The following is a 16746-nucleotide window of genomic DNA, read 5'->3' as shown; positions in this document are numbered from 1 at the left end:
GAAGGGCAGTGTTTGGAATGTGGATTCTCTGGCTGTTGGGATGGGGGTGGGTTCTTCTTGCTGTATTTTTGGGGTTGTGCCTGTATTTTTAGCAGCTTTCTGAATGTTTCATGTAGGGATGAAACATTCAGCGATGGGTGAAGGAAGATACAGGAGCTTCTTGGCACTCTTGTGTTCTCCCAAACAGAGTGTGCAGAGAGGTCTGAAAGGGATTTTAGAGGCACCTCCCTCAAATAAGACACAAACAGCTGAAAACCAGCTGAATTTGTAAGGCAGGACTGAGGGCTCTGGGCTTATCCAGACACTCAGATATTTGGGGTCATCTGGCATGTGCAGGAGAAAGGAGCAGGGGGGCTCCCCCAGGCACAGCTCCCCATCCCAGCTTTCCCGTGGTGATTGCTCCATGGGAATTGGCTCCAGGGGCTGCTGTGGCATTCCTGGGAGCAGAGGCATCCCCCAGACTGTGTCCTCTGAAGAGCACTTGAATTAAACATGGGGCAGAGCTGTGATCAAGGAGCCCAGCCCAGCTTGTCGGGAGACTGGTGGGGAGCATCAATAGTTAATAGAAAGCCACTTATGGCTCTGCTCCTGCTAAATCCCCCATCAATTATAAATCCAGCCTGAATTATTCACTTGACATTACTTAAGTCATGCTCTGCTCCTAACAATTTTTAAAAAAACTTATTTAAATACACGCTGGTGAGGTTGTGGACTTACCACACACTGTTGAGGTTTAAAGAGGGGGTGTTGAAAGTCTCCCTGGCAGAGACTGGGTTAAAAATCCTGTCTTGTTTCAGAGCTGCTGCCTGTATATGTAGATATATATATATATATATATATATATATATATATATAATAGATATACAATTTACAGAATAGAAGGTATTTTGTTCTCACACCTCATATTTATCAGTGGAAAAATCCCATGCCACCATCCCCAGCCAGGCTTAGGGTGTCTCCATTCCATCTCTCCTTCTTTTCCCACCCGGTTTAGGGCAGTTGGGAGGCAGCCTTGTGCCATTCAGTAGGGAATACCCAGTGAGGAGCAGGGATGAGAGCTGGCTGCCAGGCAGATGGCTCTGCCTCATGAATTTTGTAAGAAGGACGGTTTTTGAACACTTTCCAAGCATGTTTGGTAATGATGGGGGTAGGACTTGGCCCTGCTGGACTCTCTTTGCTCTGGCTGCACATCCTGGGTTTCCTCCCTGGAGCTGGAGCTCCTCTTCCAATAAAATCTGGATCCCAGCCTGCAGCAGCTCCTCATTTCTCAGCTGCTGTGTTGGCACCCAGAGCTTGACAGGCCAGCCCCAGCCCCCTGGTGTCCTCAGACCATGGTGAGGAGGGAGGGATGGATATCCAGCTTGGGGAGCTTAAATCCAAGGCTGCTCCCTGTGTTCATCGTGTGTGCACAAACACTCGTGCTTGTCCCCTACGCGTGTCCCCTGGTGAGGCTGCAGTGCTGGGAGGGATGGAACAGGAGCTGGGAAGGATGGAGAAGGGCTGGGAAGGATGGAATGGGCTGGGAATGATGGAACAGGAGCTGGGAAGGATGGAGAAGGGCTGGGAAGGGTGGAACAGGGGCTGGGAATGATGGAACAGGGGCTGGGAAGGATGGAGAAGGGGCTGGGAAGGATGGAGAAGGGCTGGGAGCAGCAGGAATGTGGGACAATGAGTGTCTGGGACGAGGCAGTGTCTGGGATTTCCCTCCTGAGGCTGCTCTTAGGGGAGGTTGGTGCTGGCTGAGCTGCCTGCACAGCTCGGATTTAATGGGGGAGCTGGGATGAGGGCTCATCTGGATGAGGGCTCTGGGATGAAAACTCTGCAATGAGGACAGGAGCTGCTCAGGTCTCTTCTCCTGGAGAGCCAGGAGCCTTCTTGGTGGAATGCCTGGGGAAAAACAGGGGCTGACCCTGCTGGGATGAAGCCCTGGCTGGCCTAGGAAAATCCAGGGATTTTCTGGGTCCCCTCGTGTCCCTCTGTACCCAGCACAGCTCCACTGAACCCTCCCCCAAGCACACCAGGGGGGCTGGTGGGTGCTATCCTGAAATCAGCTTTCTTTAATGAGGCTGTGAAACTCATCAGCACAATAATTAACTAATTTTACAGAAAGCTGAAGTACAGGTGTGAAGATATTCTTCACAGGTTGTTTTTGGGTTTTTTTTTGTTTAATTTTTGTGAGAGCCTCAGTGTAAATAGTGTAAATAACCATTTTTTTTCCTGGTTCTTTTGCTGGCAGATCTTTGTGCCCCAGCCCCACTATGCCCACGTTGTGTAACACAACAGAGCTGGAACTCCAGGATTAGGAGTTTTTGCTCATTTGCAAACTTTAAAGGGGTTTTTTTTTTTTGGTGATTTTTTTTTTGGGTGTGTGCGTGGGTTTTTTGGTGGTTTTTTGTGTGTGTTTTTAAAATTTTTTTTTTGTTTTTAATGGTTTTTGGTGGGTTTTTTGGTGTGATTTTTTGTGGTTTTTTTTGAGGTTTTTGGGGTTTTTATTGTTTTTTGGGGTGCATTTTTGTTTTGGTTTGTGGGGTTTTTTTTCCAGGATTAGGAGTTTTTGCTCATTTGCAAACTATAAAGGGTTTTTTTTTTTGGCGATTTTTTTTTGGGTGTGTGCGTGGGTTTTTTTGTGGTTTTTTAAATGATTTTTTGGGGTTTTTTGTGTGTGTTTTTAAATTTTTTTTTTTTTTTGGTTTTTAATGGTTTTTGGTGGGTTTTTTGGTGTACACTTCCAGTGAACTCGAGCAGCGAAGTGGGAGCCGTTTGTGCCTCCAGCCGGGAACGCCGCGCTCCCACCCAGGCAAACGCTCCGCTCCCAGCAGGGTCCCAGCAAACCCTCTGATGTCCCCGCAGCTCCCGTCCCCATCCCCGCCCGCTCCTGGGGCTTCCCTGCTGCTCTTCCCTTTGCCTTTGAGGACGTGTAAGGACAATTATCATCAAAGGCAGCCGGTCCTTAGAGGTGACAGCGGCTGATGGAGGAGCCAGGAGTGAAAGCTCGGCTGCGTATTTGCTAATTAGGGCTGTTGTGATTCTTCTTTGCCATTAAAAGAGTAAATTCCTCAGGAATCCGTCAGCTGCTCGCTCACCAATTACACGGTGCTCACTCCAGCCTTCAACCGAGCAAATTTTGTCGCTTCAAACTTTCCCAAAACCCGGCGAGTTAACGGCTTAATTAAAAATAATAATGATGGATGAATTCCGCAGGTGCGCGCTAAATTGTTAGAAGAGAAGGGATCTAAGTTGGATTAATTAGATTACACTTGACTTGAGGTGGATGGGAGCGAGCAGAGGTGGTGTTGTCACAGCAGAAATAAACAGAAATACAAGGTAGTGACAAGGACGTGGTGCTGGCCTGGGAATCCTTTGGAGTCCCAAGGATCATTGCACTGCTGATTTTGTTTATCTCCTTTTAACCTCTCTTCGGATAATTCTGAGACAAAATTAGGTGAGGGGAAAAAAAACCTCTTAAGGAAAAGAAGGTTTAGAAATCTCCTTCCATGAGGGATGTGCAGAATCTCTGCAGGAATCCAGCTGAGAGCAGCTCCCTGTGGGTTTGATGAGTGCCAGGCATCACTGAGTGAGCTCCTGTCCCCTTGTCTTGGGGACACCTTTAATCCAGGCTCCCTGTCAGCAGGGATCAACCTCAGCCTTCTGAAACCATGGTTTCTGACCCACCAGCAGAGCCAGTCCTTTGCTCTGGGGCATCTATCCCCCAGTGTGAATGGGAGAATCTGGTGTGGAAATGTATTCAGAACCAGGCAGAATGTATATTTTATTTATTGATGATAAAATATACATCAGCCAGGGGTTCTGAGCTGGTCAGGCTGGTCCTGCTGTGCATGTCTGACTGATTTGGTGGAAGCAGCCAGAGGTGCTGGTGCCAAAAGCAGCTTTAGCCCCTCAGGTCCATGGTGCAGATTGCCCAATAATCTGAGTTTTCTCCTTTATTTCTCCCCATTTTCTGCTCAGAGGAAAGAGAAGCCAGCTCTGCCCAGTGTGAGAGTGTCAATTCTCAGCCTAGGGACTGTGTGAAAAGGGAAAAGCTTCTTGGATTTACATTTAGATGGAAACAACATGCGTCCAGCAGCTCCCTGAGTGCCAGGGGCCTGGTGCTGGGATGGGCCTTGTCAATTTGTGTTCTGCAGGCAGTATTTTGCCATCTGAAACTGAATCATTTTGGCAAAGTCATTCCTTTCCTTGGGACAGTTGTAGCGTGTGTGGAGAAAAACGTGAGGTGTCTCCGTGGCTGAGATTTGGGACAGCTGGGGTGGGGGGTTGCGCAGAGTCAGCTCTGTTTCCTGGCTCACATCCAAATCACCCCTCAGGTGGCCAGTGGGCAGGGGACCCCAGGGTCACCCCCAGTCCCCAGGGTCACCCCAGGTCCCCCTCCCAAGGCCACCAGTGTGGGTGCCACAAACTGTGGGTGCCAGGGATGTCCTGGGGGTGGCAGGGGGAGCCCCAGCCCAGCAGGGATGATCCCTTTCCTCTCAGCATTCCCAGGGTCATGCAGAAGGTAGCAAGGTCAGGGGGGACCCCACGAGCCAGCTGGACCCCTCCAGCCCCCAGGACATTCTGTTTGCTGCTCCCACAGCCATCCCAGGGGATTTCTGTGTCTGTGGCCAGAGGAAGTGGGTTTGGGGTGCTGGTGAGGGGATACTGTTCCGTGCCTCCCTGCCCATCCCTGTTAACAGCAGCAGAACAGAGCAGTGGAATTAAATGCAGCCTAAATAACTATATTTAATTTGTGCCATAGCCTGCAGATGAGTCAATAGAGGCTCTTATCAGCCTGTGGAAGGGCTCAGCTCCTTATCAGGCAGCAGTTCCACCCCCTGCTCCTGCAGTCCCAAACACTGAACCCAGGCACGTGGGCACCTGGAGCTTGGGGCTCTTTCCTCCTCTCAAGTGTTTCACTGTGAGCCCTGTTCTGAGCCCCTGAGGTCCTTGATGAAACACTTCCCTTGATGAAACAGCTTCTTTCCACCTTCTCCCTGAGCCAGGAGGGAAGTGGAGGGCTTGGAAACACCAAGTTCAGGAAACTTCCCAGCAGCAGTGAGGCTTTCCCCAACGCCAGCACGTTCCCAGGAGCCGCTGTGGCACCCAAACAGGGCTGTTTCTTTCCATGTTTTGATGAACTGAGATGCTCTTCCCCCGGGGCCCCTGTGCCTGGTGGTTCCAGGCCTTCCATTATTTACTGTGACAGTGTGCCAGCTCCTGTGCCCTGGCCTGTCTCAAGTCATCCCTCACCTTGTCACCGCCGCCGTGGCGATTTCACAGCTGGCAGCTTCAATCACCGTGGATCTGCTGCTCCCTCCTCTCTGCCCTGTGATGGCCTGGGAGCAGCAGGAAGGGTTCCTTCCCAGCTGGAAGGATGTGGAATGTGATGAGCATGGGTGCAGGGCCTGGCTGGCGTCCTTGGTGTGCAGAGTGGGCGATGTTGGTCCATGGAGCTGTGGGGGTCGTGTTGGATTGTGAATCCTGAAATGGTTTGGGTTGCAGGGACCTCAAAGCTCATCCTGTCCTCCCCCTGTCATGGGCAGGGATACCTTCCACTAACTCAGGTTGCTCCAAGCCCTGTCCAAGCTGGTCTGGGACACTTCCAGGGATCCAGGGGCAGCCAGAGCTTCTCTGGGCAACCTCTGCCAGGGCCTCCCCACCCTCCCAGGGAAGAATTTCTTCCCAATATCCCATCTAATCCTGCCTCTGGTAGTGGGCAGTCATTCCCTGTGTCCTGTCACTCCATGCCCTTATCCAAAATTCCTCTCCAGCTCTCTTGGGGCCCCTTTAAGCACTGGAAGGTGCTGGAGGATGCAGTTTATGTCTCCTCTCCAGCTGTCTTGGGGCCCCTTTAAGCACTGGAAGGTGCTGGAGGATGCAGTTTATGTTCACAGGCACCACAGGGCACGGTGCAGCTAACCAGCCCCCCCAAGCAGCACCGGGGTGGGGGTGGGATGGTTTAGCAGCCACCCCCCTGGCAGCTCAGGTGCCATGGCAGGTGCAGAGCCTCACCTGGTGTCCCCCGTGCAGGAGCAGCAGCTGGCAGAGCTGGCAGAGGCGAGGCAGGGGCTGCAGGCTGACCTGGGCACCTCCATCCGCCGCATCGCAGACCTGCAGGTGGCCCTGGAGGGGCTGCGTGACAGCGACGACAGCGATGCTGACAGGTGAGGAACAGGGGATGGGGGAGCTGGGGGGAGCTGGGGGGCTCAGCTGCTCTGTGCTGGGGAAGGGGCAGCGCTGGGAAATGCCAGGGTGAGTTCATGTCCTCACCCTCACGTGTTTGCGCTGCTACGAGCAAAAAGCTTTGTGCTGATGGAAGGTTTCATGGCAAGTGTCACCCTTGAAAATCATCCTGGGTGGCCCAGCTTGAAGTGAGCACAAAAGGTGGGAATAGCTCCATTTGTACAGCAGGTCCCTGGCAGCAGTTTGGTGGTGCCCCAGTGCTGGGTTCATTGAGTGAAAATCCTGCTTTGATCATCGCCAGGAGCTGGAGGAACTGGGTGATTGGGTACGGGGTTTTACTAGAAAAAAATGAGGAAAGAATTCCAGTGCATTTTTCAGGTGTTATTTCCAAAGCCCTTCAATTTTCCCCTCTGCCACGCAGCTAAAGGGGCATCATGACAAATGGGGACAAAACAGAGAAATGAGTTTAAAAGGAAAAAAATAAAAGAAAAATAAAGCGGAGGTGTGCTTGTCACCACTTGCTCTTGCTCTGTGTGGTGATTAAACCAAGGAAGGGTGAGACAGAAGCTTAGACACTCACTGCTTCCCAAAAGAAGAGTGATTTCCAGTGCAGTTGATGCATCAGTGGAGGTGAGAAGTGCTTCCCGGCAGGAACGGCAGCGGCTGCGGGCAGGAGCAGCCCCAGGCATCACTCCCCGAGCACCACTCGCCGTCCTGCTCTCTCCTTTTGCCCCGGGGTCCCATTTGCAGCCCGGCCTGAGCCGTGCAGGGAGCAGGGAGGGGTCTCCAGCCCCACTCCTGCGGCTGTTTTGGGAGTGTTCCCCAGTGTCTTTGTTTGAAAAGACAGATGTTTGCTAAGGAAGGCAGGAGCCTCCCTTGAAATGGAAAATGTAAACCCCCTCCCTCCGAATTATGATGATTTTGGAATTTAGGGGCTCTCAGGCAAAGATATGGGAATAGGAATTACAGAAAACTGCCCCATGAACAGAAGATAACCACCCCACCTCTAACAGCTGGCAATAGAATACACATTACATGCCCCCAGCTACATCTTGCAGCCCAAGATACCTGGCCCAGCCCCTGCCCTGGCCACACAGGCTGTGCTGCAGTTGGGCTGGGGAGTTTTGTACCTCGTGGTGGGTTTGGGTGCCCAGGAGCCATGGCTGACCCTCTCCCCTGGTCCTTGCAGCGCGCGGACGGCGCGGGAGTCGCTGTGCTCCAGGAGAGACACGTGAGTGATGCCAGGAGATGGTGCTGCCAAAGGACAGAGCCTGGGCTTCTGCCACAGCCCGGGGAGCACCAGCTGCTGCACCCAGGGGTTATGAACCCTGCAGTGTCTGCTGCAGCTGCTCACACTGGCATCCAGATGTGCTGCTGTTGTGTGCCCCACGCCCATCGATCCACTCCCACTCCCTGCGAGCTCTGGCTCTTATCCCAAGGGATGCTTCCACTCCTCTGTGGCTTGGAAGGAAAACGGAGATCCTAAAGATGTCATCCCCTATACGTGGGCTGAGGGCTCCTGCTGGGTGGGCTGGGGCAGCTCAGGCTCTGGGGGAGCCCAGGGGTGCACAGGGCCCTGTGGGGTGCCCAGGGTGACAGCAGCTCTGTCGCTGCAGTTCCAGCCCTGGGGAAGTGTGTAGGGCTCTGTGGGGTGCCTGGGCTCACACTGGTGCTGTCACTGCAGCTCCAGCCCCTGGCAGTGCAGAAGTTTCCTTCCCAGGGTCTACAGGGCACTTGCAAAAGCCTGAGGAAATAACAAATGGCAGCAACAATGGTAGAAGGGCCAGGCTGCCTGGAAAGGTTTCTTTTCCCTCTGCTGGGAACCAGCTGCTGTGGTGGAGGTGTGAAGGCCACCCACCCTGTGCCCTGTGCCCCATCAGAGTGACCCACGACCCCTGCAGCCCACACCTGCAGAGCTGACAGGTCTCTCCTGTCCCCTCAGGGATGCCTGCTCCAGTGTTGGCTCCGTGCTCAGCCTGGAGCCTGCAGAGAGTGTCAAATCCTGGCCCAGCTCCTCCTCAGGCTGGACGTCCCTGGCGAGTGCCAGCATGGCCGGGAGCGTTTCAGCACCGTCCGTGGGCAGCCGCAGCACCCAGAGCCTCAGGTAAGGGACCCCCAGCCCATCCTGGGGGTGTTGGGGGGTGCTGAGGTGTTGGGGCTCCCTCTGGGCTCTCCTGGGATGTGCAGAACGGAGCTCAGAGGGACCTGTGGTGTTTAAGGTCAAAACATCAAATCAAGGCAGGCAGTCACTGCCACGCCAGGATCAGTGAAACACCAGATGAAAGTCACTACATCAAAAACGTGCTTCAAGCAGGAAAATATCCCTTGATGTATTCTCTGGAGATAATTTAAAGAGGCAATGCAGCATATTTGAGGATTTGTGTGCCATATGCTCGCTGCTGAGGGAGAGAGATGCGTTTCTACTGTTCTAATATCAAATATGTTAATTTTTGGTGGTGATGCTGATGGGCTGGGAGAGAGATGGAGAGGGGCCCAAGCACCTGCACTGCCCAGATGTTCCTGCTTTGCTCTGTAGGTGCCCAGGTGCCCATCCTGAATTGGTGCCTATCAGAGGGATCACCCAGTCCAGAGAAAAACCCCGTTTCTGTGTTGTCACAGAGAAATTTGTGTTTCATGGGTGAAACAATCACACAGCTTGAATTTAGAAAAGCTCTGTAAATCAGGGTCTGGGGCTGCATTGTGGAGAGAGCTGTGAGGATGGAGGAGGGTGTCAGATCCCCTTGGAGGTTTGTGAGGACAGAGGTGGAGCAGGGATGGAGCTCTGGGGCAGGGAGCAGAGTGAGCTCCGGAGAGCATCATCCCCCTGAAGGGAAGGAGGAAAAGGTGCCAAGCATCCAAACTCAGGGTGGGCAGGGCTGAAACTCAGGGTGGGCAGCTCTGCCAGTGCTCCTGCTTGCAGCCCCTGTGATTCAGGGCCTCCCCACCCCGCTGCTCTCCCAGGGATGGTGTCTCAGGACACACATCACTACTTTTCCAGTTTTTCTCCCCATAACCAGGGCAGGTGACAGGCTGAGGCTGGGCACAGCTCCCTGCAGGTGTAGATGCTCCAAGGTGACAGGGTTTGCCAGGGTTGTGGAGCACAGTTTCACTGCAGACATTAGTATTAATCTCCCTGCTCTGATTCTGGAGAGCTCCATCCCCACGGCCCCCACCTGCCTTGTACAGGAGAATCACTGTTGTCAGAACTGATGTTCTGAAGAGCAGTTCCCCGGCAGGAAACACCCTGGGCGAGCTGGAGCAGTTTGGGGAGGTACAAGGCAGAGTTTAAGAGCAGTCAGGCAAGGGCAGAGACCTGTGGGGAGGTCACAGAATCCTGGAATGGTTTGGCTTGGAAGGGACCTTAAAAATCATCTCATTCCAAATCCCTGCCATGGGCAGGGACACCTCCCATAGAGCAGTGATGAGTGGGAGCCCTGAGGACAGTGGGCTGAGTTCACTGGCACCCTGCACAGTAAATAAAGCCCTTCCTAAGTGCTGCTGAGGAGGCTCTGGTCCAAATGACCCAACTCTGATCATTAATGAATGACAGAAAAACAGGCATTGTGGCTAATATAATTTCTGAGCTGAAACTCCTTGGATTTATAGAAGATATACAGGCTTTCAGGTTGGACATCAGGAGGAATTTCCTCATGGAAAGGGTGGTCAGGCCTTGGAAGGAGCTGCCCAGGGAGTTTTGGAGTCCCCATCCCTAAGGAAGGTGGCACTCAGTGCTCTGGGCTGGTGACAAGGTGGGGATTGGTCACAGCTTGGACTCAGTGGTCCTGGATTCCTTTCCAACCTCAGTGAGTCTGGGATTTTGGGGTTTGCTGGGCTGCCTGTGGCCCTTGTGAAAAGCAAATTGTCCTGAGCCCTGGCCACAGTGTGACCATCACCCTCTGTCCTGGGGCTTGTGAAGGGACAAATTGCAAATGCTGGTGTGGGAGCTGAGTTTGGCTGCAGCTCATCTAAGATGGAAATAGAGCGAGGAGGGATGAAATGCAAACAAACAGGAGACGAGACTGGAGGTAATAAAAATGAGATCAGGGAAACGAGCTCTTCCTTATTAAGATTCCTTTGTTTTACACAAGCTCCCAGTAATGAAAAACGAGTCCTGCTCGTGTTGGCTGCTCAGCAGCACATCTGGGGTGTTTGCTGAACAAACAGCTGCCAAGAGCCAGAGGAGAGCCAGGAGCTCTTATCACCCCTATGCTTACAGGAGGGAGAGCTTTGATTAACGTTTCCTTTAATTCTCTGCTATTTAAATGCCTGTACAAAACGCTGGCCAGCAGAGCTAAGCCTCCATAAATATGACACAGTGCAGGGTTGGGATAAATATGATTTCTTTTTTTTTTTTTTACTAAGAAGCCAATTTAAAAGTTTATGTATTTATTGTTCCCCTTTACAGGCAGGTCAGGGTTTTGCTGTGATTGGAGATTATCCAGAGGTGCAGTCAGGGAGTGGATCCACAGCCCAGGATCTGCCTCTCCATCCTGCATCCCACAGGACTGGGGCATCCACAGCCCTGGCATCACTCCAGGATCACCCTGACAGCAATTCCCCTCCCACCTTGGTTCACAAAACCAAGAGCCCTGGTCCCGAGGCTGCTGGGGATCCGACACGTTTATTTTTAAGCACGATTGTGTCAGGAGCAAATCATTACGTGGGAAACTGGGAGCTCTTGTGTAGATGATAGTGTGACAAGAAAATCCTCTTCTGACAGAAATGAGGCCAATGTCTCTTCCCTCCCTGAAATGGAGCTGTCTTGGCTTTATTTATCATCTCCCAGGAAAAGCATCCCAGCCACACTTTCGGCCCTGGTCATGTGTTGCAAAGCATGTGTGGATTTTATTGTATAAATGGTTTCAACTGGTATAATTGTAATCATGCTAATTGCTATGTAATCTTCACTAATTATTGTTGTATGTCATTTGGTTTGGTGTGAATGGCAGATTGCAGAGCTCTGTTGGCTTCCAGGTGCCTCCCAGGCATCTTTTGCTGGGAAAATCATCTTCCCTGAGGATGTTGGAGGAGCAGGGCTCTGCTCAGGGCTGGAGGGGATCATGGTCCTGCCTCCTGTGGCATCACCCTCTTTTTGGGCTGCCTGTGACTTCCTGGGGTCATTCTGAGCCCTGGGAATTCGTGCTGGGAATCAGCCAGGGATTTATGGATGAGCAGAGGATGCTGCAGGATGGGGCGTGACCCTCTGGCTCTTGTGTCCTGCCTTGTGAGGGGGATGAGGATGAGGAAGGTGAGCCATGATTTTGGAGGGGATTTTGGTAGGCATAAGGGAACAGTTAAATAAACAAATCACGGAATGGTTGGGGTGGGAAAGAACCTTCAAAATCATCCAGTCCCACCCCTGCCATGGGACACCTTCCACTGTCCCAAGCTGCTCCAAGCCCTGTCCAGCCTGGCCTTGGACACTTCCAGGGATCCAGGGGCAGCCACAGCTTCTCTGGGCACCCTGTGCCAGGGCCTCACCACCCTCACAGGGATGAATTCTTTCCCAATATCCCATCCAACCCTGCCCCTGGCAGTTTTATAGGTGCAGAAAATAAGAACTTTTGGGAGAGACAAGGATGGATGGAGCAGTCTTGGCCTTTGGCTGGAAACCAGGGCATGGAGAGTGTGAAGTCCCTGCTTGGACTCCGGGGCTGTGTGGCCCTTGCCAGCCGTGGAAGCTGCAACAATTCCACCTTTGCAGCTTTCACTCCATTTCAGACTATGAAGATTTTCAGAGAAGCAGTACCTGTCAGTCATGTTGAACAGGACAATAAATACAGCGTGTTCAGTCCTTGTTCACAGCCCATTAGTGGTTCTCACATCTCCACTCAGTTTTATCTCAGCCTTAAAACCCAAATAAAAACCCTGATGCCGGTGTTTAATTTATGAAAGCCATTCATGCAGCACACAGGTTACAATATTATTTGGAAACGTGCAGAATGAATGGAGCAATTTCTGTACAAAACCTCACCAAAGGATTACACCAGCCATTTAAGTAAGATGCAATTTAGGATCCTAAAATCCAGCATTATTGAAATGTCTCAAACTATTAATCAGCTGTGGTGCTTCCGCAGCGTCAGCACGGGACGGCCCTGAAAGGTGCAGTGATTCAGGGAGATGAAACCTCTGGTTAATTCCTTTTGTGTTGAATAATCAAGTGATTTAGGCTGGTTAAGTGAGCAGGGAAGGGCGGTGGGTACCAGTTCAAGGGGGCACCTCTGTACCCTGGGCTGTGCCAGCGGGTGCCAGGAAGCTGGAGCTGCTCCACTGCCCATTCCCTTCTGCAATCACGCATTTCCCAGCTCTGGAGTTTGTCTTCAGCCCATCTCGGCATGTAAATTATTTCACGGGTCAGCAGAGTCCGAGCATCCCGGGATTATCCACTCCCGCCCCATTCCCATGGCAACAGCGGCATTCCCGGGGCAGGAAGCTTCATTAGGAGTGCTGCTCCCTCCAGAGATGCGTTTGTTCTTTGGGTCCTGCTGCTTTGCTCTGCCCTGTTCCCTCTTTTTCCGTCCTCCTTTCTTTCCCAAATTCCCATCCCAGTAAGGCCAGACCTCGTTTCCCTCGGCTGAGCGGTGATGGGAGTGGGGACACTGCCACAAAGCAAATGCAGGTGCTTGGAGGGGATCATAAAGTGTCCCATCGGGGGCTTAGTGACACCAGAGACCCCAGGCCCACTGGTGACTGCAGTCCCCCATCTCTGTGACAGGTGGATCCCATGTGGTTCCTGCACCAGCCCTTTTTTGGGATGTGGCTGTGTCTGGCCATCCCCCCTCGCTGTGCAGGAACACCAAATTCAGGGGTTGCAGGGCTCCTGTTTGAGCAGCAGCCTGGGTGAAACATGCCCAGCAATAACACTGAGATGTGTCAGGGGTGCGCTGCGAGCTGCTTTCATAAAATTTTAGTGAATAATCTTTGGCTTTGACAGAAATAAAATAAATCGTGCATATTGCTGTAATCTGTCAAGAAGAAGGATATTTGGAGGTAAGTGCTGGCTTGGCAGAGCTGAAGCTGGTCACACCACGTGCTCTACACCAGGAATTATCCAGGCTGGCTGACCTGGGCTTATTTAAGATAAAATCCTTGGGCATTGCCCAACTGCTGGATGCAGCAGCGAGTTTATCCCGAGACTCCCATGGCAATGCCAGCTTTTCACTGCTCAGCCTTATCCTTACTGGATGACATCCCGGTTACTGGGAATCCCACAGTCTAACCTAACACCAATTTCTGTTGCTCAGGGTGAGCAGAGACACCAAGGACCCCGCTCTGAGCCGGCCTCTCTCCTCCCGGAGCTCAGCCCGGCCTGGTGAGGCTGCGGATCCGGGGAGGATAGCGAGTCCCCTGCTGGGCTCCAGAAGACGGGAATATGGAAAACCTCAGGCAGAAGAAGAGCTGGAAAGCCCAAAGAAGCCCGTGGATAGGGCAGGAGACACATCCCCATCGGCGCTGCGCCGGGGGGGCTCCCCGCCTGCGGACGGGAGCTTCCCCAGCGCGGTGTCCCCGCCGGTGCCCAGCAGGAGGAGGCTCTCGGGGGTGTCGGTGGCCTCGGGGCCGGTGCCCAGCTCTGCCGCCCTCTCGGAGTACGTGGAGGAGCTGCGGCGGCAGCGGGGAGCGGAGCGGGAGCTGCCGGGGCTGGGGGCCGCCTCTCCCCTGCCCATTTACCGCACCACCGGCGCCGCGGCCCTGCGGCGCTCCAGGGCTGTCCCGGCGGCCGAGGAGCCCCCGGGGAGGCTGGAGGGGGATCAGGCAGGGGAAGGGGAGGCAGCAGGTGCCAGCCTCACCCGCTCCTCCAGCCTGCGGAGCATGGCCTCGGAGCCGGCCGAGCCCCCGCGTTCCCCTGCGCTGAAAAAGGCATCGAAATTCGGCTCCTACGACTCCCTCCTGCCGGCCCTCGACGGCTCCGGCCGCCGGCCGAGCTCCCCGGCTGCCGGGATGGAGGTGGCGCGGCTGAGCTCCTGGAGGAGCTGCCTGGAACCGTCGCTGGAGGATGTGGAGCTGGGGAAGGAGCCGGAGGGATTTCTGAGCTCCCTGCCCGGCGATGGGCTGGGCGAGGGGAAGGGCAGCGACCCCTTCAGCTGGCGAATACCCACCCTCAACTACGAGAGGAGAACCAAGGTTGACTTCGATGATTTCCTGCCGGCCATCCGCAAGTCGCGCTCCGCCAGCAGCCTGGCCAGAGCCCGCAGGGACAGGAGGGACGGCCAGCGGCCCCTCACCGTGCGCTTCGAGGACGAGGCCTTAGCCTCGGGCAATCTGGAGCCCTCCGAGACCAAGGGCACGGCCAAGTGCAGCCCGACCCCTCGGGAAGAGCCCGGGGACCTCTCTGACTGCTCCTCATCCTCGGGATCCCACCGCTCCTCCCGCAGCGCCGACAGCATCAAGCGGCGGCCGCAGCCCCCGAGAGGCGCCGGGGAGGGCTCCAGCGGCAGGGCCGGCAGCCAGGGCAGCGGGATGAGCCGCCGAGCCGAGGCCGAGGGCAGGGAGGACGATGTCAGCAGCATCATGAAGAAATACCTGGGCAAAGAATAAGGTAACTGTGCTGGCCGCTGGCGTGGGCTCAGAGCCGTGGGGGCACGTTTGGGGTGCTGGCCTGAGCCTCGGTGGCTGTGCTGGTGATGGGGAGTGTGTGGGGACAGGATAGTTGGGACAGCAGGAGTCCCCATGCTCCTCCTGGCGTGTCAGAGCATCCCAGGGCTGCCTGGGTGTCCCTTGGGGTGTGTGGCACTGGGATTGGTCCCCCCTTGCCTTTGCACCTTCAGGGTGCAAATGGGGACACTGCTGGTGCCAGGGACAGCCCCAGAGCCATCCACAGCACCAGCTCGGAATTCACTGGGGTGTCCCAAAACCAGCATCCCCCAGCTCCCACCCCAGCACCTGGCAGACTCAACCCCCAAGCGCTCCCTCCTCAGGGGCCCAAGTTTCTTTTGGTGATTAGAAATCATCTCAGGCTGGATGCTGGGGGTTCCCTCTGTGGAGGATGGGGCTCCCACCTGGCTCAGACATCCTTCCCCCAGTCCTCAACAGCCTCCAACACCCACTTGGATGCCATGTCTGGATTGCAAGTGACACTTGGAGAATTAGGATTTATTGCTGCAATCCAGGTTTGAAAGTGGAGTCCCTAATGAATGCGCCACTACTGTAATTAAGTGTTTAAAATAGATTAGAAAAACATTTTGTAAAACCATTGCCTTTAGAGTAACTTATTGGATGTCAAGCTGTGACCAAATTGACTAAGCCAACACACGAAGGGAGCGCGTGTTAATAAAACATTTCTTTCCAGGAAGCAAATTTGCATAATGCAACGTCCCGCTTTCTGCAGGATCCGTTTCCATCAAGCCCCAACCCGCAGTGACGAGGAGCCACGTTGGGCACACAGCTTCCCTGCTCCTGGCAGAACCACCTCACGTGAGCAGAGACTGCAAAAGGATCCACAGAAGTCATGGGATGGTTCTACAAACTTTTTTTTGGTCCTGGACATACCGTGGTTTCCTCACGCTCCTGCCCTGTTTCCCAGCGCCGCAGCTTTGCTCAGGGCCAGCCGCTGGACAAGGACTTTCCTGTTCTCCTGCAGTTGTTCAACTTGGGAGTTGGTGCTTAAATTAAAACCCAGCGGCTGCCACAGATGCTGAAGATGTGCCATGGCCTGGGAAAGCCACTCTGAGGGGAGCTGGAGGGACACCAAACCCCTCCTGTGTAACCCAGAGCTGCAGCCCAGGTGTCTCATCCCACACTGCACTGCTCAAAAATCAGCTCATCTTGAGGGTCTCAGTGTGACACCCAGCAACAGCAGAGCTCTGAAACTTTTATAATTCCACAGGTATTTGATAGATCCATCTGTGCTTCCATGGCTCCAGCCTGTGGGGGACACCTGGGCACATCCCAGTGGCTTGCAAGGCACATGGGCAATGGGGGCTCTATTTAATGTCTGCTTGGTTTTTACACAATAAAATATTTGCTTCTTTGACACACAGGTCCCTTCTTGTCGTTCCTTTCCCCGCAGTGGGAGCAGGTCTGTGGAAATTGTGCAGTGCAGAGCTGAGCACCTCCTTCCACAAAAAAACCCTCTTTTCTCAGCCTCACCCTTCTTTCCTAGAAGAGATCCAAACTTATTCCTTGATCAGAGGTTTGGGGCAAAAGGATACAGGTCCTTGCACAAATCTCTCCTCTCCATCAGGGATTTCCAAGTCATTTGCTTGGCTGGGAAATTTCCACCAATTTGCACATTCTCCTGGGACCCCCCGGGACAGCCACAGGGCAGTGGCAGCTTGAAAGGCCAGTTGGGCACTGTTCATCATTTTGTTTTGCCTGTTGTATTCTTCACCTTCACTTCTCATTTAAAGCAAAGCCTTGCAGCAAGCAGCGTTTTCCTTGTCAGGGATGGATGGGGAGCCTGGGGAGGAGGGCTCACATCAGCACTTTGCTCGGCCGCCTGTCAGCAATTCCCGGCCATTCCCGGCAGCTCCGCAGGGCTGGCAGCCTGGCAGGGGGCAGCTCTGCTCGGGGTGACATTCCCTCTGCTCCCACGTGTCCCTTTCAGGACGTGTGCCTCATGCAAGAAGGCAGCAG

At 53.8% G+C, this 16746-nt stretch overlaps 1 protein-coding gene across 4 annotated transcripts in view; it reads left to right on the top strand.

Annotated features, from left to right (window-relative positions):
* The window catches only part of MYO18B (myosin XVIIIB), a 58722-nt gene extending 42578 nt beyond the window's left edge, over positions 1-16144 (top strand). For 2 of the 4 annotated variants that reach the window (XM_041488324.1, XM_041488322.1), the window contains exons 40-44: positions 6022-6155; positions 7364-7405; positions 8117-8278; positions 13419-14710; positions 15461-16144. In XM_041488324.1, the coding sequence (XP_041344258.1) occupies positions 6022-6155; positions 7364-7405; positions 8117-8278; positions 13419-14709 (1629 nt within the window). In that variant the 3' untranslated portion in view covers position 14710; positions 15461-16144. The remainder of the gene's footprint in view (positions 1-6021; positions 6156-7363; positions 7406-8116; positions 8279-13418; positions 14711-15460) is intronic. The other 2 variants (XM_041488323.1, XM_041488325.1) reach the window with 2 other exon arrangements.
* Positions 16145-16746: the final 602 nt, after the last annotated feature.

Source organism: Pyrgilauda ruficollis, unplaced genomic scaffold (assembly GCF_017590135.1).
Source record: "Pyrgilauda ruficollis isolate IOZ18807 unplaced genomic scaffold, ASM1759013v1 scaffold9, whole genome shotgun sequence".
In the NCBI taxonomy this organism is placed as follows: Eukaryota; Metazoa; Chordata; class Aves; order Passeriformes; family Passeridae; genus Pyrgilauda; species Pyrgilauda ruficollis.
The sequence above is the reverse complement of the archived record's forward strand: the minus strand, read 5'-3'. Positions and strand labels throughout refer to the sequence as shown.